A 27,613-nucleotide genomic window follows, 5' to 3' on the forward strand; every position below is an offset into this window, starting at 1 on the left:
CTCTAAACTTAATATTTTGAGCACAAGGTGCTGGTCAGTATTTCATTCTATATTCATGTTTTTCGTTTTCTTGGAAGGGAGGTTGTGTCCATGCAAGAATAACTTTCTATTAGGTTTGTTGCACAACACATAGGATTTTTAAATTAATGGAATATGACAGAAATCTATGCTTGACAGTCTTTTTTGAAATTTGAAATTTAATTTATTTTTAATATTAATATTAAAGAAAATGATTTTACCAATTTATTATGCATCAGTGCATGATGACACTTATTGACAGTATGTCTTGAACACCAGACATTTTACAGCAGTTTTGCTTGGTTACAGTATATGTCAGCATGCATACAGTGAAATGTCAGATGATGGAAAGAATTTCTATTATTAATTCTACTGAATGTTTTACCAGATTCTGATGTTGAAAGTGTGATTCACTAACGAACCTTATTTTTTTAATTACAACTAAGTATGTGTTATGTGCTACAAGTTTCTTGTTAGAAGTATTTTTTTCTTTGTTTTTAATGATAAAAACAAATGCAATCCCTTTCACAAATGAACTAAAAAATAACCTTTACTGGACAAAATGACCGTGTCAACCCTCTTTCTGATGGGTCAGCATTAAATCTCTTTTTGTATAGTGAATGCATACAATGCTGTATCTTAATTTTTCTGATGACAATTTATAGAACCTTTCAGTGAGGCGTCATTATTCTACCCTGCTAACACTCGCATAAACACAACTTCACCATCCGCAGCCTTTGGCCATTTTTCAGTGCAGACCTCATCTCACATCTTCACAGCAGACAATTCTTTTGAAAAGGAGTTCATGAAGTGGACCGGAGACGATATTTAGCTCCTGCAGATGATCGTGATGATGGTTTTCCCAGTGCTTTCTGCAGAAGGTGTCAGTTTCTCGCAGTCAGAATGACTGATGTTACTAAACTGCCCAAGGCCACCACCAGAGCGCCAAGTAGGAGCTTCCAGGAAATTCCCTAAAACAACAAATGACATAATCAAAATAATTTTTGTTGGGTTTGATTTGAATCGGAATAAAAGTGTCAATACATGTTTGTTTTGAATCTGAATAAAAAAAAATGGCAATAGATTTTTCTTTGTGTTATAGCTTACAGGTGGCTTCTTTTCAGAGGGAATCAGAAACGGTGCAATATCTTCTCCAAGCACGTCGGCGGGTTTCGCTTTCCATTTCTGAGTGTCGTTGCCTCCTGACTGCCTTTTGACCAGTTTAGACAACTCAACATGGATCGCCTGCAGAAAAGGAAGACATGACAATCAAAACAAGAACCATTTGTGTCAAAAGATGGTGAGGAATAATAATAGGACGTTCTCAACTAAATGTAATGTTGAAGTTGTCCAGCAGGTGGCAGTAGATGTCTAAAATATAAACCCTATACAAAGTAGTCCAAAATGGTCTTAACATGGTTGATGGCCAATGTTTTGATAAAAAAAAGTAGTTATAAACATTGAACATAATCTTCCTTTAAGTACTTGACACAAGTTCAATTTTATGCTCAAAATTACATGCAAACGGCTTAGATTCACATTTTGTTGGCTTTCGTTAAGATTGTTCATCAGAAGTTGTAATTTCTGTGAAATGCATCAGTGTCGTTTAAGGCATTTCCTGTTAGTAGTCTTTGTTTTTCTGTCATCAGCTGCACAGCGTATTGTGCAAACCTTTCTCACACCGCAGCTAAATCGGGTTCCTCCAAAGTATTTTATCCGCCGTTGCGGCAAGGGTGTAATTAGGACGGCAGCAGTTATTTTAGTTTTGTCTAGACTAGACTAGACTTTTTTCTTTTAAGACTAGACATACTCATGGTTGTGGCACGGCGCTCTATAGGTCAGAGGTCAAATGTACAATAACAACAACAGAGTGTGTTGAAAACAGATCATGCCAAGTGTTAAAAGGGAAAACGCAATGGATTTAATCAGATTGCAGTGAAGAACATGTGAATGGTCATAAACGGAAATTTATGTTAGTTTTGAATACGATCGACCGTTCTGAATAGCTCTCACTGTAGAGTACTCTATGGTCATGATGATTCTGTTCTATTTCTTACCCATAGTCATCTTCACTCACTTAATGGAGCTTCAGCAGCCATTCTATATATGGAGTGTGACAATATTGAATGAATGTGTGCATTATCTCAGCACAGGGTTTCCACTCTGAGCAGCTGGGGGATCTGGCAGACGAGCAAGACACAACAGGCCCTGAAAGGAGCCACAGTAATGCACTGGGAGCATAGGCATCTCCAGTTCCTAGGTTAATGTGTGTTGTGTTGTGTGTGTGTGTGTGTGTGTGTGTATGTATGTGTGTGTGTGTGTGCGCGTGCGTGCGTGCATGCATGCGTGTGTGTGTGTGCGTGTGTCAGTGTGCGTGCTTGGTTTCTTCGTTACTTCTCTAAACTTAATATTTTGAGCACAAGGTTCTGGTCAGTATTTAATTCTATATTCATGTTTTTCGTTTTCTTGGAAGGGAGGTTGTGTCCATGCAAGAAGAACTTTCTATTAGGTTTGTTGCACAACACATAGGATTTTTAAATGAATGGCATAAATGACATAAATCTATGCTTGACAGTCTTCTTTTAAATTTGAAATTGAAATTTTTGAAAGGACTTTTAACCCTATAGGACAACGTTCAAGATTCAAGATCCGGTTCACACTCGTGTGAAATGCTTAGGCCAGGAGGCTCCGCAGCACATAAATATGAGCAAAAGTGTGAGAACATTGGAATGAAAATCACTATTGATTTGAATTGATCAGGGGATTTAGCTTTGTGTGTGTGTGTGTGTGTGTGTGTGTGTGTGTGTGTGTGTGTGTGTGAGAGAGAGATGGGGTTCAATCACAGGCAGAATTGGCAGAGAAGTGGCAAGGAGACAAACAGACATGCTCACCCACACAGTCTCACCTTGGTTGCAGGCTCCAGTTTCAAGGCCTTTTTTAGTATCTCCATTGCCTCTTTATACTCTCCCCTGTCTGACAGGAGCTGAAAGACAGATTGCAGAACCTACAGTATGAGCTCTGTGGGAAGATGCATAAATCACAACATGAAGGGAACCAGATAGCAATATTATAGTAGCCTGGGTAAACCCAGCCTCCACGTGACCTCTATGTTGCTATAAGTCACGAAGAAACTTACGCTACAGGCATAGCCTGTGACGTCACGTTGAAGGCTGGGTTTACCCAGGCTAATATCATAGTGCCTTTTCCCTCCCTCAAACCTGATTAAATCTACTAAACAAGTTCCTTTTGTTCCCAATGGGGGGGGGGGGGGGTTTCCAGAGAATCTGTCCCAGAAATAATCCTTTACTGGACACTGTACGGATCAGATGTGACGGCATTGTGGAGTCACAACAGTGGGTGACGCGCCCTCACCTTTCCCGTCCTGAACAGGGCCTTGACATTGTTTGGCTCCAGGCACAGGACATCTCGGCTGGTGTGCAGCGCCTCGTTGTGCTGCTCCAGTTTCAGCTGCACGGCCGCCAGGTTGTTCAGACACTTCACCCGGTATTCCTGCACCTCCTGCTCCTCCTCTGCCACCGCCGCGTCATTGTAACCATCTAGGAGGGGACAGAGCCACACCAGCCACTTTGTCACTGATGCACAATATTGGATTTTTTTTTTTTTTTTTTTTACAATATCCGATATGCCGATATTTTATTATAATGTAGTGAGGTTTCCATACCAAATTTCTAGCTGAGAGAGAGGCCGTCGTATCTGTATTACCTGATCAGCCCGTGACGTCAGTCAAAGCCCAAGCGTAACGTCAGGCATGACATCAGTTGTCCTCAGTTCATGACGTCAGGCATGACGTCAGTCCTCCCTAGTATATATAGCGAGGGTTCTACATCACCCCCCCACTCTGGCCTGGCGGATCACAGCAGCAGCCGGCATCGCGGCTGTTCATTCCCCCTGAAACCATCCTCTGAAGCCGTCATTTCACCCCACCCACCTCCCCAGTCCACCACCAACGAGTCTTGACTCCTGGAGAATCCCGGGGGGGGGGATTCTCTCTAGCCCAAATAGATGCCGCCCTCTCGCCTAAAGAGGAGCGCCATCTTACAATGGAGTCATACGCCAAAGTACTTGCCATGCATGCCACTTGCTAAATAAAGTCTCTTGTTAAACCTTACCGACCGGTCTCTCATGATTGAATTTGAATTGAAACATGCCTTATTTTGTATTTATGTATGCAGAGATTTTGTCCCTTGAACACAAAACTGAGAATATTCTTCATTGTTAAGATGATTTTGTCCAGAACTCCTGACTCATCATGACTATCCATATTGTATTTAGAGAGATAACAGAGAAAGTATGATCAGAACAGTGATTATTCTACAAATCTCCAATTGTGATAACTTGTAACTTGAACAATTCATCAGTTTGCTGGGGGGTCCCCATGGAACCTTGTAATGATCACTGCTTGGGGTACATATGGTGACGTCACGTCCACCCTGGGGGAGTCCGAGTTCAAGTTTGTGTTGGGAACGGAAGTTGCATGTTGGAGCCGGTGGCTCAACCTTTATGTTAAGCATCTACTATCTAACCTACTGAAACTCGAGCTGTGCTACAACCCAAGTCTGCTATTAAAACTACAGCTGAAGCAGTATTTCGTCTGATGTTAATCCTTCTCTGACAACTACCGGAGACCTTCTCCAAATCACTACAACCTCCTCAATGACCCCTGGTGGTGTGATGACAACAAAAGTCAAAAGTCACAACAAAAGTGATGACAACAGCATGTGCTTGTTTGAATGTTTTTAAATATATTCTATTACAGAAGCGCTGAATTTTATGTTCCTCGTCTTTATTCAAGACCTTGTTGGATAAGTCCAAGGAGGACGTCCCTTCAGATGTCTTTATGTCAGAGGACACCTCATTGTATCGAGTCACGAGTCCAACCTCTTCTCAAAGTCTCTTCTCCAAACCATGGTAACCAATGTAATGGGAGTGCAGTCATTTTTATATATGACCCGTATGTATGCTGGAGTGATTACTGCTTAATGAAGTTTGTGCTGTCTAGTTATTTTCCATTAGTTTTAGTTAATCAATTGTTTTAACTTTTACTTTAGTGTATGACTCCCCTCATATCTTACAACCCGGCTCGAGGAAGTAACAAATGAGGGGACTCATACACCAAAGTAAACCCATTCAGCCTAACGACCCCAAACACCAAGCTCCCGCAAGACAGGGCCAGGAGAGTGGGAGGGTCATCACAAAAGCTCAAATCTTATCAGATGCGGGATTGTGGTCAAATCTGTGTCAGTTTAGTGGTCCTTGACATGAAAAGGTTTGAGAACTAGGGAACACACCTGTGACAAAGTAACTGCTTTCATTATACTTCACATCTCACATTCATTCAAGTGTGTCCTATCATTTTGGCAGTTACTTGTGAAATCCTAGCAAAAACGGTATGTGATAGGGGTGTCACGATACACTCAGTTCACGATACGATACGATACACGATATTGGGTTCACGATAACGATACGATACGATATTTTAACAATATTTCTTTGCGATCGATTTGTAAGTTGAGGGGGCATCCTCCACGCTAATTTGAATAATTTCACCATTTTCATCCTCCGTGTCTGTAACGTCCCTCGTCTGTTCAAACAAAGCAATGAAAAGGAGAGCGAGCATGCAATCAGATGCAGATCAGTGCCACCATGTTCAGCTTCTTTTTCTCACGATATGAGATTTAATCTCAACGATACATTGTCACGTTTTGATATTGCGATATATTGTGGGACGATACATTGTGACATCCCTAGTATGTGATAATTGTAAAATGTTGTCACACATGATTACTGGTTACTTCAACAGGATGTATTATGGACTCAAGAGGTTAGAATCAAAGTTATTTATGCGTAAAATAAATCCCACGGGCCTAAAATACAGGATTCACATGCTGCTGACTTTACTGAATTATTTTTCTGGCTCTGTCTCATCCACTAAATACATGATGTTGATGCCTGATATAACGCTGTCTCTGCTCAGTGCCACAGTGAATTCAGCCATTGGTCCATCATCATTGATACATTATGAAGCAGTCCATGCTCTTCTCTTCACTGGCTTGTTCACTCAAATGTTCCTCTTGGGTCCATCCTGCCTCTTCAAAGATTAAAGTGATTAAGGAGGTGGAAATAATATGAAAGTCGATTAGCTTTGATCATCCAAGGAATTAAGCAGAAATAATGATGCCGGTACTCCCCTCAGATAGATGTGGCTCTGCATGGTGATAGCATGATTAGTGTGGTGATGGACTAACGAAGAGCACAGATGTGTTATGGCATTCTAAAATGTGTCTGTAGGGCTGCGACTAACGATTCTTTTCATTATTGATTAATCTGTCGATGTTATCGACTAATCGATTCGCTTTTTGCCCTATGAAATGTCACAAAATTGTGAAAAATGTTGATCACTTTCCCCCAAAGCCCAAGATGACATCCTCAAAATCTTGTCTTCTTTTGTCCTGACCAACAGTGCACAACCCAAAGATAATCAGTTTACTCTCATCGAAGAATAAAGAAACCAGAAAATATTCACATTTAAGAAGCTGGAATGAGATTTTTTCCCTTAAAAATTTGCCTAAACAATTAATCGATTATAGTAAAAATAGTTGGCGATTAATATTCTGTCGATTGACTAATCGATTAATCGACTAATAATCGACTAATCATTGCAGCTCTTGTCTGAGGTGTGTGTACAGTGTGGGTGAGAATGAGAGACGGAGGGAGGGAATGAATGAGACAAACAGTGTTTATGTGATGTGTGTGCGTGCGTGCGTCCATTTGAAGTATTTTTTTTTCTGGGAGGGTAACGGCCACAGAACAACTACCCTGAGAAAATTCCTGCCTGGTACAGTATATGAAAATTGCTTCCATTCAGATTGTGACGATGAGTTACCTCTGCTGCGTGTGGTCAGCACATCCAGGGCCATGCAGTAGGCTCTTACCTCTGCTGTGTGTGGTCAGCACATCCAGGGCCATGCAGTAGGCTCTTACCTCTGCTGTGTGTGGTCAGCACATCCAGGGCCATGCAGTAGGCTCTTACCTCTGCTGCGTGTGGTCAGCACGTCCAGGGCCATGAGGTAGGCTCTTACCTCTGCTGCGTGTGGTCAGCACATCCAGGGCCATGCAGTAGGTTCTTACCTCTGCTGCGTGTGGTCAGCACATCCAGGGCCATGCAGTAGGTTCTTACCTCTGCTGCGTGTGGTCAGCACATCCAGGGCCATGCAGTAGGCTCTTACCTCTGCTGTGTGTGGTCAGCACATCCAGGGCCATGCAGTAGGTTCTTACCTCTGCTGCGTGTGGTCAGCACATCCAGGGCCATGCAGTAGGCTCTTACCTCTGCTGTGTGTGGTCAGCACATCCAGGGCCATGCAGTAGGCTCTTACCTCTGCTGTGTGTGGTCAGCACATCCAGGGCCATGCAGTAGGTTCTTACCTCTGCTGTGTGTGGTCAGCACATCCAGGGCCATGCAGTAGGCTCTTACCTCTGCTGTGTGTGGTCAGCACATCCAGGGCCATGCAGTAGGTTCTTACCTCTGCTGTGTGTGGTCAGCACATCCAGGGCCATGCAGTAGGCTCTTACTGTACCTCTGCTGCGTGTGGTCAGCACATCCAGGGCCATGCAGTAGACTCTTACCTCTGCTGCGTGTGGTCAGCACATCCAGGGCCATGCAGTAGGCTCTTGCAGCCATGCTGAACGCCTCCCTCTGGAAATGGAAGTTTCCTCGCTCTCGTTTCTGGTTGCCAATGCGGATGCGGTCGGCTATTGGCAGAGTCAGAGCGTCTGGTTTCTCTCTGATGTTCAGGAGCTGCAGCTGGTAGAGTAAAGGTGCCCAAGCAGGAATATCTGGCTCCCTGCCAAGCACGCAAAGACACACACACACACACACACACACACACACACACACACACACACACACACACACACACACACAGAGGAGATTTTTTCTCTCAAATTGACTAAATGTGCGTTCACACCTTTCCATATTAGCATTTTAGTCATAACACAGAGGCACGTGTAGGCTACTGCTAGATATTTTAAATTCATCCAGAGCACACTCTTACCACTAAGATTATTTGGAAATACCGTAAGTGATAATAACTGTGAGTTTGAAAAGATGCAAAAATACAGGATGTTTGCCGTCCAACATCCTGTATGGCCACTAATGCCTACGCCTTGTAACCTAACTCATGCATCACATTGGATCAATACAGTGTTGAGGCTGGCAGCTACTGTACTGTAGCCTCTATCAAGTTTGATCATGATAGTCCATATTGGGTTTCTGTATATGCACTGATATCTGATATGTCATGTCCACTTGCACCCATCAAAACCTGCCTTTGGATTTATATTTGTCGTTAAGAATTTATACGAGATGGAATGAAGTTTGATGGAACCTCCAATTGACTGTTTAAAAAAATGCTTTTGCTGACATAACATGTTGGAAAGTCAGAAATTAGAAAAACAATGTCAGGTCAACATGGCGGTAAACACTGTTAGCATTAGGCTACTTTAACATTTGCACAAAGGTTGTAATTAACACACCAGTTGGACATTTTTGACTTCCAAATTTGAATGGAAAACAGGCCTATACCCTTTCTCACGTCCATGGCGGCCATATTGTGCATCTGATTGAGACAGTAGCTGTGTTCAGAACGGTTCACTCATTCACTCACTCACTATTCCCCATGTAGTGTTTATCATATAGTCAACTATATGGGGAACGAGTTTCAGACACTACCTCACTCTTGGTAAACACAACCGCATTGCATTGTGGTAGATTGGAGAAAATGTAGGGTACATTCGCTGTTTACTAGAAATTGCAGTGCATTGTGGGTATTTTATAGTGGACTATATAGTGAATCAATTTAACAGTTGAGAATTTGGAGACTATAATAAAATGGCGAACACACTGTCCACTATTTCTGTCTGTAGAAGGAAACGGTTTCGAACAGGGCTAGTTTGTTGCTTATGCATTGTACAGTAGGCTAGTCCAATAGTGCCAGTTTTGGTGGCACAGTTTACTGTGATACATATGTGTTCATTCACAGTTATGACAGCTGCTGTCTCTAAAAAATATATATTCTATTAATGTTTTGTAATGTTAGTTTTAGGGTTTGTGGGTTATTCCAATTTATTTAAGCAGGCAAGAAATTGAAACTGGTGTACCTGTGACCCGTCGACGGCTTCAACTTACTCAAGAGTCACTCAGAAGGAAAGTTAATTTGGTTTTCAATCATCTGGCTCCTGTGACCACATAGAGCACACAATGGCCTATTATCAGTTACTGGTGAGGGCTCTGATTCCAAAGTGGTGTGTGTGTGTGTGTGTGTGTGTGTGTGTGTGTGTGTGTGTGTGTGTGTGTGTGTGTGTGTGTGTGTGTGTGTGTGTGTGTGTGTGTGTGTGTGTCTCTGTGTGTGTGTGTGTGTGTGTGTGTGTGTGTGTGTGTGTGTGTGTCTGTGTGTGTGTGTGTGTGTGTCTGTGTGTGTCTGTGTGTGTGTGTGTGTGTGTGTGTGTGTGTGTGTGTGTGTGCGCACGTGCGCATCCGTGCATGTGAGAGTGTGTGTGTGTGTGTGCGCGTGCGTGTGTGTGTGTGTGTGTGTGTGTGTGTGTGTGTGTGTGTGCGCGCACCCGTGCATGTGAGAGTGTGTGTGTGTGTGTGTGGGTGTGTGTGTGTGTGTGTGTGTGAGAGAGAGAGAGATACCTGAAAGAAAAAGAATGTGATCCTAGCTTGATTACATTTGGAAAATCAGATGTTTAAGTAGCTAGACGTGTTTCAAACTATGTTAAACCTCAGTGCTAAAAGCACATAATCCAAAATAAATTGAATCTCCTCAACTTCAAAGAGGATCCTGTCAGTTTAAAGAGCCCAAAGTATAGATCTGAAGAGCAGCCATTATACAGAGGGAAGTTCAGCTGTCACTTCAGCAGCTCCCCCGTACTGTACCCCACCCAGCGATGGCTCGGTGCAAGGTGATCGCACTGGGACTTGTGTTCAGATGATGAATTATTCAAACAGCTTGTGTCAATGACACAATTTCTGTCTGTCTAACAGAATTAGTGTATCCCCCGTTACCTGGGAGGCTGTGTCAGCAGCTGGGATCAAATTACCCTTTCACCTCTCCTCCCTCAAGACTACACCCACTGTTTTGAGGATGCACACGAGTGGGAAACGCAGCAGCATGAGCTCAGGCCTGGGAAACTGGAGCTGGATCCCTGCGCTCGGGACTGGAGGAAGTCACAGCGTTCAGAGATGTTATCGTCGTAGGCCATGAATAAGTAGACGCGGGACGCTGGCTTTTAGAAGCCAGTCCCTTTTAAATTCTGTGTTCTTGTTTTTTGCATACTATGGCAGCTCATGTGGATCAGAGACTTAGTTACTGTAGCCCGGTTGCGTAACACAGCTAGGCGAGTACTGTAAGTACAGTGAAGAAGACTGTTCATTCATTTATAAACAGCTTGGGTTGCAGCAGCGGGTAACATTAGTGTTTGTAGAAAGGGCCTTCTGACCATCACTGATCCCTGTCATGTCATTTCACTTTGGTTCTGCTTGGATTCACGCTTCATGTATGCAGGCTTGTCAACACTGTAGTCATTTGTTGTCCTCGCATATTTTGCTCTACTTATCTTATCTGGCTGTTTCACAATATTCCCAAGGCTGCATGTTATGCAACAGTGTGCAGTATTTAATAACAATACATACAGTGTCCTGCCTACTGCTCTGCTAACAGCTGGATACAGACTGCTCTGCTAACAGCTGGATACAGACTGCTCTGCTCGCAGCTGGATACAGACTGCTCTGCTAACAGCTGGATACAGACTGCTCTGCTCGCAGCTGGATACAGACTGCTCTGCTAACAGCTGGATACAGACTGCTCTGCTCGCAGCTGGATACGGACTGCTCTGCTAACAGCTGGATACAGACTGCTCTGCCCGCAGCTGGATACAGACCAGCTTGATACAGACTGCTCTGCTAACAGCTGGATACAGACTGCTCTGCTAACAGCTGGATACAGACTGCTCTGCTAACAGCTGGATACAGACTGCTCTGCTAGCAGCTGGATACAGACTGCTCTGCTAACAGCTGGATACAGACTGCTCTGCTCTGCTAACAGCTGGATACAGACTGCTCTGCTCTGCTAACAGCTGGATACAGACTGCTCTGCTAACAGCTGGATACAGACTGCTCTGCTAACAGACTGCTCTGCTAGCAGCTGGATACAGACTGCTCTGCTAACAGACTGCTCTGCTAACAGCTGGATACAGACCGCTCTGCTAACAGCTGGATACAGACTGCTCTGCTAACAGCTGGATACAGACCGCTCTGCTAACAGCTGGATACAGACCGCTCTGCTAACAGCTGGATACAGACCGCTCTGCTAACAGCTGGATACAGACTGCTCTGCTAACAGCTGGATACAGACCGCTCTGCTAGCAGCTGGCTACAGACTGTGGCTAAAGGCATCTCGCACTGGACCTACTTCCCTAAATGAACTTCCCTGGATCCTAAATGACTGAGAAAAAAGTGAATGTGGGGAATTTCAGCGCGTTCGTCTCGACGGCCTCACCATAAAACAAGCTTCTTCTGAACTCAATTTCTTCATTAGAACCAATGTTCTGTAATGAGAGAAACTTGCATTTTATGTGATTAAACTGAGCGTGGAGTCACTCTCTCATACTGTGCACACTACTGTGCAACATCAACATATTGTGTTGATGTTGCACAGTTCACAAGTGCGTACTGTTTCCTTTTCAATCTGTCAAATCTATCAGAGGCTTCATGAATCCATCGTTACAGATCTTTTGTTCTAGTTTACATACGGTCCAAAGAACTCTTTTCTTTTCAGTGGGCAATGAAAGGTGCCGCATGTGTAGCCTATAAAAGAAAGGGACAACATCGATGGAAAAGGTTGCCAAGCCACTGAGGGATTTAGGCTTGATAGATTGATGTGTCCTTAAAGCGACACTGTTTACTGAAGCTCACATTCGGAAAACAGGTCACATCAGGTCAGAGTCTTTATATCAGGTCACAGTCTTTAATACGACCAAACGGATGTCAGATGGTGAGTTTAATAGTGTTTTCTTTGTGAATAATTGAAAAGCAGAAGCCCTTAACCCATCACGTCGTTAGAAATTGATTTTTGCGTCGGCGCACACCCCGGACAGGCGGATAGAACGCCAGCTATGAGTCACACAGACAGGGGACACATTAGAGGAATGTGATGAGTCATTTCTTATTAATCGATACAGGTACACCTGTCTGCCCTAATCAGATGGACCACATCAAAACTTAATGAATCCAAATGCATTGATGTGTTGTAAAACGGAAGTCACAAACAAAAGATTAACACACGCGCACGCGCGCACACGCACAGACACAGGCACACGCACACGCGCACACACACACACACAGACACAGGCACACGCACACGCGCACACACACACACACACACGCACACGCACACGCACACGCACACGCACACGCACACACACACACACACACACACACACAACACACACAGCATACAGCATACAACTTGGCCAAGGCTTCAACCACCACGGCTGTTTCAAAGTGATTTGTCATGAAAGAAAGCAATCATCCTCTTGCAGGATTCAACAGGTGACCTTTGAAGCATAATGCTGTTAAGCTTAGCAGCCAAAGGTTTTGCCATGCAATATGCTCGGCATGCTACTGCTGCTGCCGCTACGCAGGAACCCAGCTTTAGCTTTTGCAATGATGTCCTCCATACGCAGAGGTATCATCATGTGCGTAGCTGACAGTTGGGGGATCCATAGTTGTCGTGAGCTCTAAAGGAAACAGGCATTTCTGTGGAGCTGTGTTGCGTGTCATCCGAGAACACAGCACGTTGACAGATCTGTCAGGTTTATGGTGTCAAGCAGGTCACTAGTGATTAGTGCCACAGCAGAACGCGGCTGCGCTGAGCTCAGCCAATGAGCCCCCAGGGTCTTATTAGTGCAGGAAACACACAGGCTGGTCAGGGGGATAAACTCATCTGCTACCACCCATCCCAATGAAACCTGAACCCGCAACCTTAGAGCCCCCAGGTTCATGTCCTCAAACTAGGCTGTGGCGTGCTTATCTCTCTCCCTCTCTCTCTCCGTTTCTGCTCCTGTCCATCATCATTTATTATACTGTGATAGGTTTGAGTTTTACTTGAGTTATTCTGTAAGTATTATGCAAAGGGAATTGATGTTGTATTGTACAATAGTCCCTATTCTGTAAAATGATGATAATCGTGAATAGATACATTCACGATATAGGTTATAGATTATATAACCTAGTCAGATGTTCTATTTATCACATGTTGTAGGATTTTTTTTTTTATAAAATAAAAATAGGGAAAGTTATTGTGTACAGTAAGTTATGCTGTAAACAAGCCAGAAAATAAGGCCATACACAAATCATGCTGCAGAGAAGAAATGACCCTGCTAGTTAGTTGCCATCTGACCCCTAAACAGAGTAAAGGTCAGGGAGAGGAGAGCTGCACACAGACACTTTGGGACTGTGGGTCTGGGTCCAGAGTGGGAGGGACAGAGCCTGTGGGTTTGGGTCCACTCCATATGGTGGCAAAATATGTTTATACATTAATTTTCACTATACTGAAAATATATTTTTGAAAGGAAAGGAAATTAAAGTGTCTTAATAAAGTGCTTTATTGTAGATAGGAGAAATACATCTCTACTCTGTTTGATTCATAGGTTCGTTTGTGCTGTTAAATGCCTTATGAGGGCGACATACAGTATCTTGCCTTCCTGCTATTGTGATTAGTTACACTGGTTTTTATTTTAACACAATATATTCCTAAGCCTAATATAAAACCACCAAAAACCTTATTTTATGTATTTGACCAATGAGCAAATTAGCATCTTCGGGGTTTTTTTTCTTCTTCAAATAATTAAATAATATGTTAATAAGAATATGATGTTTCCATTCCTCTGTCTGCCTGCCTGCCTGCCTGCCTGTCTGTCTGTCTGTCTGTCTGTCTGTCTGTCTGTCTGGTCCTCATCTAACATAGGAAAGATTTCCTTTTCTCCCTCTCTTGTGTCATGGGCAGTGTGCATCCATTACAGTCATGCACTGTAAGCAAAGCAAACTTCCTCATTAAGGGTTCAGATACGTACGGCAGCTGATTCACACACCTGTCACACACCTCACCGGCGTCACCGGTGTGAACCAGAGGAAAAACTACCTCAGAGCGGGGAAACAGCCATCAGACGTTGGACGTCATTCTCTCCATCTTAAATGATGGAAAGGCCAGCGATGTGCCTCATAGTGGTTGCTATGGTGATCACCTCGCATAATGCATAGTACACACTAATACAATTAAGATCAATTTGATGGAAGCTAATACAGAAATGGAAGAGGATTTGCTATGCAGATTTTTTTTTATGGTGAAAACGGATCAATTGCTTGTTTCTGTTTTGCTGGACTTCAGGACACAGCAGCACCAACACAAACATGCAAAGGAGCTTAGCCTTAATCCTGGCATTGGTGGAGAACGTCACAGTTACCACTAACACACACACACACACACACACACACACACACACACACACACACACACACACACCATACTAGTTAATTTGCTGCAAAACAGCCCCCCCGCTACCGCCTGAGATATAACAGCCCCCTGCTACTGCCTGAGATCTAGGCACTAAGATTGGTAGGCCTTTCAGCTGCACTGTGTGTACTGTGCTACTGGGTGTGTGTTCCCCTGTGCTATTTGTTTTCATTTCCTCCACCAGCGATGAGCCAGTGAAACTGTGACGGGAGGGCTAGCAGGGATCATGGGTAGCTACAGCACTGCCTACACCCCAGCCACTGAGCTCCTCAAAAGCCCCCATCTAATCTAGAACAGACTTCCTCAGCCCGTTAAAATGAATCCAATCTCTGCCTCAGGGCTATCTGCAGGGCATGTATATAAACACTGTAGTGGCTTTTTAATGACAGGGAGGTATAGCTGTCTGGCCGTTTATGTGTGGATCAAGTGAGGATCATTTGGGTTAAACAGTTAATTTACAGTAGCAAAGTATAGATAATATAGAGTTGTTTATAGATAGGAGACGGACCAAGACCTTGACTAAATGGGACTAATTTGAGACATGATGCTCATCTAAGGCTGTGAATAAAGCAGAATCCTGTTATTAAACATTATTAGTTTCAACTAAAAGTCAGTGTGGTGTATCAGCTTGTGAAAGTTTCTCCTTGATTTCTCCAATATTGTGACTCCCTCCCTGTAGGGAATGTGCTGTAAAAAAAAGAAAAAGCTAGAAGGAAAAGCATTCGTTTATCTAAGATCACTGGTCACATGATGATGTAATATCACCACTAGTTTCAGATTCTACCTTCTGCAAAAGACTGAAATATCTGACACATAGGGCCCTGATTGGATGATGTGGCAGCATCTCTATAGGTCAACGATATCAATCAATCAATCAATCAATCAATCAATCAATCAATCAATCAATCAATCAATTTTATATTTATATAGCGCCAAATCATAACAAGAGTTATCTCAACAAGAAACAATTAGAGGAAGTTCAAAGGTTTAATTATGTGTTAAGGAAAAGCGGGGATTCTGCATGGAGTACTTTACCAACAACTTTGACTGGCTGGAGGCGAACCTGGGGCACGTGGAAGATGATTACATACTGTTTGACTGCCCAGGTCAGATCGAACTTTACACACATCTGCCGGTGATGAAGCAACTGGTGGAGCACCTGCAGCAGATGGAGTTCAGAGTGTGTGGCGTCTTCCTGGTAGACTCCCAGTTCATGGTGGAGACATTTAAGTTCATCTCAGGAGTCATGGCGGCCCTGAGTGCCATGGTGTCACTAGAAATCCCTATGGTGAACATTATGACCAAGATGGACCTGCTGAGTCCCAAGGCAAAGAAGGAAATTGAAAAGTACCTGGACCCAGACATGTACACAATGATGGAAGATCATTCTGACAGCATCAGAAGCAAGAAGTTCAAGAAGTTGACTAAAGCCATCTGTGGTGTGACTACAGCATGGTGAGATTCCTGCCTTTTGACCGCACAGATGAGGAAGGGATCAACATAGTACTGCAGCACATTGACTTCTCTATACAATATGGAGAGGATCTGGAGTTCAAGGAGCCAAAGGAGGTTAATGAAGAGCCTAGTAACACAAATTATGATGAATTCTTTCAAGACAACGTGGACGGCTAAGGTGTGACTCCAGATGATGCTGAGGAAAATAGACTTGTGACATGTGAAAGACAAAGACAAAAACATCTGAGGTTGATGAAGAAACTAGAAGCCCGAATTCAATAAACCCTGTCAAGTCCAAGCGGAAAATTGGGATGCAATGTTCTTCCGGATGCCGATGAAGACACTTTGTGGACGTGTGTGCGCTGAGAGAGGGGGAAAAGCATTCATTGCAATGCTGAATATCTGCATCATCATATTTATTTTCAAGAAGTTTGTTTGCCTGTTGTTCTGATGACTCAAGGCATGTGTGATTTCAGATCGGAGTATTTTAACAATGTTTGCATTTTGAAGGGTTATGCAAATGCAGTTCTATTTTTAAATAATAAAAATGAAAAAAAAAAAAAAAGCGGGGATGAGAGCAATCTGTTTAATATAGAAATATATCAGAGGCAGTTCATCGACGTCAGCCACACTGTTGTCTGCAGGAGGTATCTTATTGACGCTGATCCATCATCGATAAGTCTTAACACGCAGAGGTTTCTGACGTCTGCATGCTGCAGCCACTGACGTCTGCATGCTGCAGTCAAGTGGCAGTTTCTCCTTCAGCCCCGGGGAATGAGGTTCTGTTTCAGTAGATGCCTTTGTGCGGGAAATGGTGAAAGTACAGTTAAACAACAATGACAGCTTAGTTCCCTCTTTTGCACAGACGTTATGTCTACTGATCATACAAACTGAATCCGGCCAGTTTTGGATTTCACTTTTGAACTTCAAAGCTCTCTAATTTACAGTGAAGACTCTTTGAAAGATCAAAGCCTTTCCCTCGCATTACTGTTATAGTTCCCATACAGTATGCCTCTTTCTCTATATTGAATCTCTGAATCTTGTGAGAGAATTTTGTGTTTTCTATTTAGATGAGCCGCTTAATTTGCATTCAGGTCAACGCTTCTTTTTCTCAGAAAGAAGGAATTGGGCAAAAATGATCAGTCAGACATTAAAGTAATGAAGGAAATGAATCATCATTCAAAATGGTTGCTGTGCACCTCGCTTGAACACTTTTATGGTTATAGATTTGTGGACATTATAATGTTTGCGACCACAAGCTGCTCAGTGCTCCACGTATGACATTCTGGGAGGAGAATAATGTCATAAAAATAGATACCGATCAAAAATTAATTTCCTTTCAAAAAATCCAAGCTGTCACAGATGCATGTGCTGAAAGTAGATAAGTACCACAAAGAAAATGTCACCATTTCTGGGAATATCATTTTGCAAATTGGCCATACGACAAATGGTCCCCAGCTCTCACACGCTCTGCAGTGTCTATGACCTGCACCTTGCCTCCATGTCTTTATTGTCTGACGACGTATGAAGACTCAGAGTTGTTGCACTTGCAGAATGGCACATTCGCTCATCACTATCACTCATCCCCCATTCTCCTGTCATTTCACTGTTCAAGCAAAACAGGATCTGCTCAGTGTGTGTTTGCCAGCCTCCTCCGGTAAGCAGCAGGTTCTAAAGCCTTCTCCACACTGTGAATCAATTGCAGCACACTCACCTCCTACCTAATTAGTCAGGTTGTCATGGCAGACCAGCCTGCATCTGGGGGCTGAATGGACCAAATGTAGCAGGGGTCATTAGCACAGCTCCTTCACTCTCTCAGTCTCTCTCTGTCTCTGATGCTCTCGAGACGAGCAGGTATGAGACCTGGAGCACCACTCATCAGTCATGCAGCGACATGGAATATAGGAGGAAAGGCTTGGCGTTACTTGACCACACCACAGTGTGTGGGCATGGCACAGGGTCAGTCTCATCAGAGATATAGCTTCAGAAGTCGCCACAGGCAGTTAGCCTGCTGACGTGGGAACGACGAGCCGTGCGCCTAGTTTACTGATGATGGGAAACAATGGGAACCTGATGTGCTGTTTGCGGAAAGGTCTTTTGCAATATATGAGCTCACTTATGTGTTATGTCTGTCTGAAATAACAATATGACACATAACAGCAATGCAGCTAATACCATCAGGGTTTGATTACCTCCGCTAAGGAGGCCATGTTTTCTGTGCCGTTTGTTTGTCTGTCTGTCTGACTGACTGTTTATTAGCAGGATTACGGAAAAAATGACTGGGCAGATGTTCATGAAACTTGGTGGAAGGATGTAGCACGGGTCAAAGGAAGAACCCATTCAAATGTGGAGCGGATCCGATCCGAATCATTCAATTTGCATATCATAGCAGACTGAACTGTTGGCCTTTAGCGGAGGTCTGTGCTCTACAAGTTTGAAATGAGATCTACTTAGTTCATCCCTAAAGCTCAAATACATCTTGTTTCTTTTATTTTGTGACCTGTCATTGAGGCATTGCAGCCTGTAATTTTGAGTGGAATATTTTTGAAACTGTGTGTGTGTGTGTGTGTGTGTGTGTGTGTGTGTGTGTGTGTGTGTGTGTGTGTGTGTGTGTGTGTGTGTGTGTGTGTGTGTGTGTGTGTGTGTGTGTGTGTGTGTGTAGGTGTGTGTGTGTGTGTGTGTGTGTGTGTGTGTGTGTGTGTGTGTGTGTGTTTGTGTGTGTGTGTGTGTGTGTGTGTGTGTGTGTGTTTGTGTGTGTGTGTGTGTGTGTGTGTGTGTGTGTGTGTGTGTGTTTGTGTGTGTGTGTGTGTGTGTGTGTGTGTGTGTGTGTGTGTGTGTGTGTGTGTGTGTGTGTGTGCGTGCGTGCCGTGCGTGCGTGTGTGTGACTAACTGATGACGAAGCACTGACGTCTCACTGAGATGAGTCATGGTCCACGTCCCAGTGACGGAGACCCCCCCCCCCCCACACACACTCTCACACACACACACACACACACACACGCACGCACGCACGCACGCACGCACGCACGCACGCACGCACGCACACACACACACACACACACACACACACACACACACACTCACACACACACACACACACACACACACACACACACACACACACGTCACTAGCCAGTGTCTGCCACGACTCTCCTACCTCCCAGCTCCCAGGCAGCAGGCGTCATCTCTCACCTCTCTGCAGTCAAATAGCTCATAAGCCATTTCCCTGTTATTGTGTGGACAGGACAGGACACATCATTGTCTGCAACTCAACCAGAGTATGTGATACATTTAGCATGTTACCTTGTAGATAAAGTCCAGAAATAGATACAGCAGGTGTCTGTGTGTGTATACTATAAGTATGTGTACACATATGTGTGTACTGCTCTCATTGCCTATAACAGCTGTCCCACCATTATCCCATCTGCTTCCATTCTCCAAATGTTACAAATACAAATATAGAATAGGTGTGTTCATGAGTTGCCCAGCAACTATGTGCCTGTTATCACTAGACAGTCTGTCTGAGCTCAGACTATGAGAAAGGTGCATGCTTCGGTAGGCTGAAAAGTCAAAAGAATTCTAATAGCAGAGGAAGTGAGCTCCGTGAGCCACAGTGGGACAGTGGGACAGGAAGTGAGCTCCGTGAGCCACAGTGGGACAGGAAGTGAGCTCCGTGAGCCACAGTGGGACAGTGGGACAGGAAGTGAGCTCTGTGAGCCACAGTGGGACAGGAAGTGAGATTTGTGAGCCACAGTGGGACAGGAAGTGAGCTATGTGAGCCACAGTGGGACAGGAAGTGAGCTATGTGAGCCACAGAGGGACAGGAAGTGAGCTCTGTGAGCCACAGTGGGACAGGAAGTGAGCTCTGTGAGCCACAGTGGGACAGGAAGTGAGATTTGTGAGCCACAGTGGGACAGGAAGTGAGCTCTGTGAGCCACAGTGGGACAGGAAGTGAGCTCTGTGAGCCACAGTGGGACAGGAAGTGAGCTTTGTGAGCCACAGTGGGACAGGAAGTGAGCTCTGTGAGCCACAGTGGGACAGGAAGTGAGCTCTGTGAGCCACAGTGGGACAGGAAATGTGCTCTGTGAGCCACAGTGGGACAGGAAGTGAGCAGTCTGTCTGGGTCCACACATTTGAATCCACCCACTTCACTGAGTTGGCTGCTTCTGGTCTAGCATCGTGACATGCAACAGCGATTTCCTAAATTGAAAAAATGATTTGTCCAATGAGCGCCAAGGGGGACTAACAATTAGCTAATCAGCGTCAAACAGCCCAACGGGCGGGACTATCGCCGTTTTCAATTCAAACAGTTGTCAAGTGTGTCGGACCTAACAACAATATGGTGATTGCAATAAGATGCCGGGGGGCGGTTTTAAATAGATTAAAAGTACTTTGAAATCTGAACAGCACTCTGCTTTGAAGACATGTATTCAAATGAGAGATTATTTTCTGTTCCCCCCACTGGATTATATTCAGGCGAATATGTTGTTGGTTTCTAGTGATTGGTTTGGTTTGGGAATATCGAATTCCAGAGGTAGATTTTCCCTATGGAACTCGGTTAGTGGAGGTAATGTCAGACTGAAGAAGGACATGGAGTGTAACGACTTGACAATTCAGTCTGATATCAGGCTAAGAAACAGCTTCTGTGCATCACGGAGGATAACATAGAGGAAGACCTAACATCGTATCGTGGTTTGCGATTCTGTTCTGGATACTTTAAACTTAGACTGTGCAAATAAACTGGCTTCCACTCATTTGTCTTAAATGGTTCCTGAATGTATAATGGCTGTTATAACGCTCTTACGTATTATAAATCCCAGACAGGCACAACATACCCACAATATACAGGAGAGTGGTCCTGGCACCTGCCTGTAAATAAGAGCACATTAGATTACTTCAGACTTGAAACTGGAGCCCTGCGTGGCTCTCTATTCGTTGTCCTGCTCCACTAATCTCCCTCTCTTATTGGCTGTGTACAGCAGGCGTGGAGGATCTTATTGGCTGTGTGTGTACAGCAGGTGTGGTGGAGGATGTAAAAAGAGAGGTGTAGATAGGAAAGGTGCCGGTAGGGTGGCTAGATTAGAGCCGGAGTGCCCGCCCTCACGTGTCTTTCTCCCATGTGCCCCTCTTGCATGTCATTCCTCTGAAAAATGCTCACAATGTGGTGTTATACAATACCGCATAGTGAGGAGAACAATAGACAAAAAGCGATATCGGTGAACTGTTTGCAAACTTGTGTCTCTTTCTCCCCTGTGTGTCGCAGCACATGCGGCATGTTTTGATGCAACATGTGATACAACATGTGAGGCTGGGTGGGGTAGGGGCTCCAGGAGAGCATATACAGATGTCAACCTTTTTGATCTGGGGCCCATCAAGATCAAAGATAATCCTCTTTGTAGAATCATATTTATAGTGAAAAACAGCTTAAGAGGAAATCTTTGCCTGTATTGGGAGGAAGCTATTCTACTAAGGGATGATGAAATCATACTGTGGAGACACAGAAATGACCTCTCCATGCAAACAAACAAGCAAAACTAAGAGGGAAGAAAGAAGGTTGATTGGTCCACATTAGCCAATCACTGTGCAGGAACTGTAAATGATGGACCATTAAATAACAGCAAAGAGATAATGGACAACTAGTGGTGGCCACGCAATACAAAGCCAGCTTGAGTCCATCGGATTTAAAAAATGTTCTCTCTACCAAAAACTCAATAAAAGCACATGGGGAGATTTCAGTGGATTTACTGTCCCAGTAAGTAAATTCCCTCTCACCACTGAATTTCCCAAAAACAAAACAAAAGCAGAAGTAGATCTAGAGTCTGAGTCGTGCTGTGTTAGACAGAGGCGGGGAGAGATAAGGCCTGCTAGTAGTCGGTCGGGGAAAAGGTAAACATTCAGACAGATTAGATGAGGCGCATGCAGCACACATCAAACACAAAACACTGCTGTGACATCAACAGGACAAGTTTTCAGAGGGAAAACACAAAGAAGACATTGTTTTGATCCCATTTCATCGGGACATTTCTGTTTAGTTCGACGTCGTCAACATGTTGAAGCTGCCGACCAGTGTGGGCAGAGAGGTTGTGTAGAGAAACAGAAGAGCGCATGCTGAGTGAGAGCTAGATCTTATCTGGAGAGTGTGTTACAGTTGTCTGTACTTGCTGGCGTGCTCCTGGAGCGTGAGGGCCTGGGTGTGGTTTCTAGGCAGCCTGCTGCAGCTATGCCAGGAAAGCTACAAACAAAATGTAAAACATGTTGAAGTCACGCGACCATGAAAGCCAAGAGTTCACTTGCTGCTGGAAGCCTAGCACGGATGACAAACACACAGGTGTCGGCTCGTATTCTTCTCAATGACCTCTGACGGCCTGAAAGGGGATTGTTTGTCTCCCTATTTGTGTATGGTGAGGAGACACCTTTGGAGAAGAATGGGTCAGTTTATTCATTTGACCCAGCTGCTTGAGTTCAGAGACAAACTCTACCTCAGTAGAGTGGACAGCTTGTTTGCATTGCCTAAACGCTACATATCTTCCATCAGGGGGAGGAGTGGCCATGTGCATCAAAGTGTACGGTGGCTAGGCTAATTTGTGTGTAGCCACTTCATGTCACGGAAAAGCGGAACTGCAAGTTCTAGCTGCATCATGATACGACTGTTGATAAGAACTCGATTACTATGCACTATGCAAGAGGAGGAACGCGCACGCACACACACACACACACACACACACACACACACCCCACACACACACACACACACAAACGATAAGTAGTCGTACCACTCATTTAGTGCTAGAGAACAAGAACTAGTCAATTCTTTTCTCATTGTTGTTTCTCACAGAGAAGGTACATGACTCACTCACCAGGCCTACTGTATATCCTTGTTGTGAAGAGAGAGAGAGAGAGAGAGAGAGAGAGGGAGAGAGAGAGAGAGAGAGAGAGAGAGAGAGAGAGAGAGAGAGAGAGAGAGAGAGAGAGAGAGAGAGAGAGAGAATGTGTCATATGTCATTGCCAATGTCACATCAACCGCAAGTACCCTCAGTCATCATTGGACATAATCCCATTCATCACGTCTCAAGGTTGACACTCACGTTGCCAATGTCTGCTGTGGCTCTATTGTTTTGCATGCCTTTCTCCTCTGAGCATGTCACGGTTACCTTCTTCGGCTGCATTCCCCCACTGGATATGGGCGTGTCTCAGACGCGGGATATGGGCGTGTCTCAGACGCTGGATATGGGCGTGTCTCAGAAAGGCTTCCACACACTTGCCAGCCCTCTTGAACAGTGGCAACAAAGATTTCCCTCCAGCACATTCCCAAGAAAGAAGTCTGATCATTGCACGTTATCTATTAATTCTCTGGAAACACATTGTACAGGCTGTTCCTGTTATTCTGGCGTGCTGCTGACAGTGTGGCAGTCTGACAGAAAATGATAATTCAGCAAATGCACAAGAAGAACGCACGAAGTCGCACAGGTCGCTGGAAATTATGCAATAACCATCAATCATCAAGGTGTTCAGACTGCGGTACATTCCCATGCGCTGAAGCCGAACTGTAGCATCACTGGAGCTGCCCTCCACCCCACCACTAGTGCTGGAGCAGAGGCTGGTGGTGTAATGAAGGCTTGAGCAGCCATCAGGCCCAGATCCCCTGGGGTCAGAGGTCAGAGTGCGGGGAGATTCCTCTCTGCTCCCTCAGTAAAACTTGTTTGTTTTCCTCCACTCAGAAACCCACAGTGACGGCCATCTGTTCTGTCTCCACAGTATCTCTGCTCTTCCATTGAAGGCTATTTGTTTAGTGCGTCATTTATCTATTTGTGTATGTTGTAGTATAGTACTAATCATCAGCAGTGTCCAACATGACACATTGACGCAACACCAGAATGATGGACTGGCTGACACTGTCCATCTGGGCTTGGATTAAGCTATTAATTAAGATATTAATTTAACTCTTTTGACAAGTGGTCTAATTAACACCTCTCCAACATGGTTCTCTTTTCTGCCACGAATGCAAAAGGAGACCAAAATGATGAGCAGTGCAACACCTTCCCTAACCAGCACAGAGTAGGCTCCTGTTTCTATTTGATGACGGCAGGCCAATGTAACCCTACCTTACTTGACAGCCCACCCGTTTAGACGGAAGAGGGTCTTTAAATGTGTTGTGTAGTATTTCACATATGGCTAAAGAACACATGCATGCCCTGCACACAGTACAGGCAGGCTCATTTAACTACGGGCTCAAGTTTGACAAGCTCACTTTTACTCTGATACAAGTAAAGCAGTAAAGCAGCTGTCAGTGACACTTCATGTTGTTGACTTTGGGGTCGTGAAGAGCTGATGGGGCCGGGGGCGGGGCGAGGGGGGGGGGCCGCCCCCTGTTTTTTTTTTTATGGGCGTTGAAGTTGGGTCTGTCCAGCGATCCACAGATGTTGGTTTCCATTGATCTCTGATAATGACATGTTGACTGATGGGATTCAGTCCGCGCCTCCAGGGAAAACCGTGTCTCCGGCCATGTCTCAGTGGGGAACGTTGGTGACACATAACTGCTTTTTTCTGAAGATGCCGAGTTTGGCGAGCGAGTCTTCCGTCACATCTCATCTTTCAAAGGTCCTCACAGTTGATTTCGTTCTGACCATTTTTTCTCAGTCTGCCTGATGTGGTTAAACTTGCAAGGCAGCTGGATTCCCGCCAGATCATGTGATCACGATCACACAACAAATGCATCTTGCCACGCCCCAATCTATTGGTTTGAATCTGAACCACCTGTGGTTTCGCACCAATCAGCGTCCTATGAGGCGGCAGCTACGTAGGCGGGCTTTGGTGTGACACCAGCGACAGCGAGCCCGTGACATGATAGACAGATGGGTTCATCCAATCACCTGCCAGGTATTTTTTGAAAGTGCCTGCCCTTTGAAACAGTTTCCTGGGCGACTCCAGTCGTAGTCAGTAGGTTAGCCTGTCGTAGTCAGTAGGTTAGCCTGTCGTAGTCAGTAGGTTAGCCTGTCGTAGTCAGTAGGTTAGCCTGTCGTAGTCAGTAGGTTATCCTGTCGTAGTCAGTAGGTTAGCCTGTCGTAGTCAGTAGGTTAGCCTGTCGTAGTCAGTAGGTTAGCCTGTCGTAGTCAGTAGGTTATCCTGTCGTAGTCAGTAGGTTAGCCTGTCGTAGTCAGTAGGTTAACCTGTTGTAGTCAGTAAGGTAAAGTGAAAACAAACCATCTGGCCGCATCAGGTTAGCCTGTCGTAGTCAGTAGGTTAGCCTGTCGTAGTCAGTAGGTTAGCCTGTCGTAGTCAGTAAGGTAAAGTGAAAACAAACCATCTGGCCGCATCAGGTTAGCCTGTCGTAGTCAGTAGGTTAGCCTGTCGTCGTCAGTAAGGTAAAGTGAAAACAAACCATCTGGCCGCATCAGGTTAGCCTGTCGTAGTCAGTAGGTTAGCCTGTCGTAGTCAGTAGGTTAGCCTGTCGTAGTCAGTAAGGTAAAGTGAAAACAAACCATCTGGCCCCATCAGGTTAGCCTGTCGTAGTCAGTAAGGTAAACTGTGGTTCCTCCAGACTTTTCCAGGCGTTTCATTCATCGTCACCGCATGCAGGAATAACGGTCTGTTAGGATGGCTGCACCAGCCCAGCCCATCACCCACTCACCACGGCACAGAACGTTCCAGTGTCTCTGTGCTGAATCAAACTGTCTGGCCAGCTTTGCCCACTGTTGTGACAAATAGCTGTGAAGTGCTCTTAGCCGTGTTGTTTGCAACAGACTGACAGAGTTCAATCAATGTACCAGCAGAGAACAGGGAGAGGGTAATGAGATGTCTCTCCTTGTCTGTGTCTCTCATTTGACAGCACAAGACATGCTGTGACTGTCAAATCTCCTTTGAAAGGACTCTATCTCTCTGCTTCAAATAGTTACTCTTGTCAGCTCCTTTGCCTAAATGAGACGTTTTATCAAATATGTCTTCTCATAGACCTCAACATGTATTATGTTTCTCTGACGACTTATGAGAGATCAGTGTCTTGCTCAAGGGCACTTCAGCAGCAGGACACATGGATTTGGCGGGGATTGAACCTGGGACCATTCCATTATGGCAGTGATACTCAACTTGCGGCCCGGGGGCCAGCCCACGACAGGGTGCAGAGTGGCCCCCCCGACCATTTTCTAATAATTTCACGTTCGTTTTCATTGTGAATTGGAGTCTAATTCACAATAAAAAACTTCAACCAAAGTCTCTTGCACACCTGAGAAGTCTTGTGGCAGGTGCGTAGGTGGAGTAGAATCACTTAGAAGAATAATGGACACCCGCACAGTGTCTTCACTTGCTCAAAATTGGAATTTCCAATTTTGAGCAAGTGAAGACACTGTGCGGGGGTGTTTTCACAATAAAAAACTTGAAATAAAGTTTGACTGAGCTCCAGCTAAATTGTCAAATACCGCCGTCTGCTCGCTACCCAGGCACCTATGTGTACTTAACCTAACTAACTATCTGGTGTGCACAACATTGTCAGACTAAACTCCGGCTGACACCCCAAAAACCTACAATCCGCTACAGAAAAATTGATATTGTATGTTTATTAACTGGCCCCTGGCCTCCTATCATCATTTCATGAAAGTGGCCCCCGGGCAAAGCAAGTTGAGTATCCCTGCATATTATGGGATGGTCTGTAACTATAGGCCACCAGGTTTGTAACATGCTGTTCAATTCATCTATTTCTCAATTCCCATTCCAATCCAGCATCAAATGTGTTTTCAAATGCAACATTGGGCTTCAGCCACTTTGGAGAGGATCAGACAAGACAACCACGGTATGTCAGCAGTGTTTAAAAGCCTGGCGTGATGCTGTGATCGTCTGCCTCAGGGGCACGGCTACATTTGAGTCCACAGCACACAACCCTAATCAGGAGCATCAAAACAATCATTAACCCAACCTCCTGCTGCCTCGCCCCGTCCTCACTGACTCTCTCTCTCCACACGGAGGACCCGACTCACACACACCTCCCACCCATGTCCCATCATCACCTCCATAGAGCTGCATAACACAAACAGAACCTCACACACACAGCACACAACAGAGGCCAGGACCGTGCGTGCAGCACACACAGCACATGCGTCCTGGCAACAAAAAAAATAATAATAATAATAATAATAATGATAATAATAATAATAATAATATGCCTGGGTAATTATAGAGGTGCCTGGGTAATTATAGAGGTGAACAGTCCCGCGCCGTCTCCTGCCCTGGCTGGAAGAGGGTTCCCCAGTTCATTTTGTCCATAGACATTTCGAAAAATCCTTATACAGTATAACGAGTTTTAAGGCTGGAACCAAGCCAACCAGCGACCTACTGAAAGTAGTTCAAAGGCGTCACCAGGTTTAGTTCTTGGAATGCCCATATATACAGCAATAGATGCCTTGCACCCTGCTTGCACTTTCACTTTGATGCAAACCTGCTATGACTCATATACATTAAAGGAACACTCCGCCCATTTTCAACCCGCTTTGTATCATTAGAACATCAGTAGTATATCAGAAAACTGTAAACGGTTTTGAAGTCTGTCATTTAATTTGACA

The 27,613-nt window shown here is 44.7% G+C and overlaps 1 protein-coding gene and 1 pseudogene across 2 annotated transcripts in view; one reads left to right on the forward strand and one right to left on the reverse strand.

Annotated features, from left to right (window-relative positions):
- Nucleotides 1-848: 848 nt before the first annotated feature.
- Nucleotides 849-27,613, reverse strand: part of fkbp16 (FKBP prolyl isomerase 16) — a gene marked incomplete at its 5' end in the record, with an annotated part of 29,569 nt that continues 2,804 nt past the window's right edge. The window contains 5 exons of the mRNA XM_083654796.1: nucleotides 849-989; nucleotides 1,126-1,263; nucleotides 2,924-3,001; nucleotides 3,391-3,575; nucleotides 7,663-7,880. Of these exons, the coding sequence (XP_083510922.1) occupies nucleotides 903-989; nucleotides 1,126-1,263; nucleotides 2,924-3,001; nucleotides 3,391-3,575; nucleotides 7,663-7,880 (706 nt within the window). The 3' untranslated portion in view covers nucleotides 849-902. The remainder of the gene's footprint in view (nucleotides 990-1,125; nucleotides 1,264-2,923; nucleotides 3,002-3,390; nucleotides 3,576-7,662; nucleotides 7,881-27,613) is intronic.
- LOC310792429 (GPN-loop GTPase 3 pseudogene) lies at nucleotides 8,507-16,584 on the forward strand (annotated as a pseudogene). Its single transcript has 2 exons — nucleotides 8,507-8,512; nucleotides 15,613-16,584. The product of its transcript is annotated as a GPN-loop GTPase 3 pseudogene (transcript).

The sequence above is a fragment of the Poromitra crassiceps genome (assembly GCF_964638095.1).
Source record: "Poromitra crassiceps genome assembly, chromosome: 18".
Lineage (NCBI taxonomy): Eukaryota > Metazoa > Chordata > Actinopteri > Beryciformes > Melamphaidae > Poromitra > Poromitra crassiceps.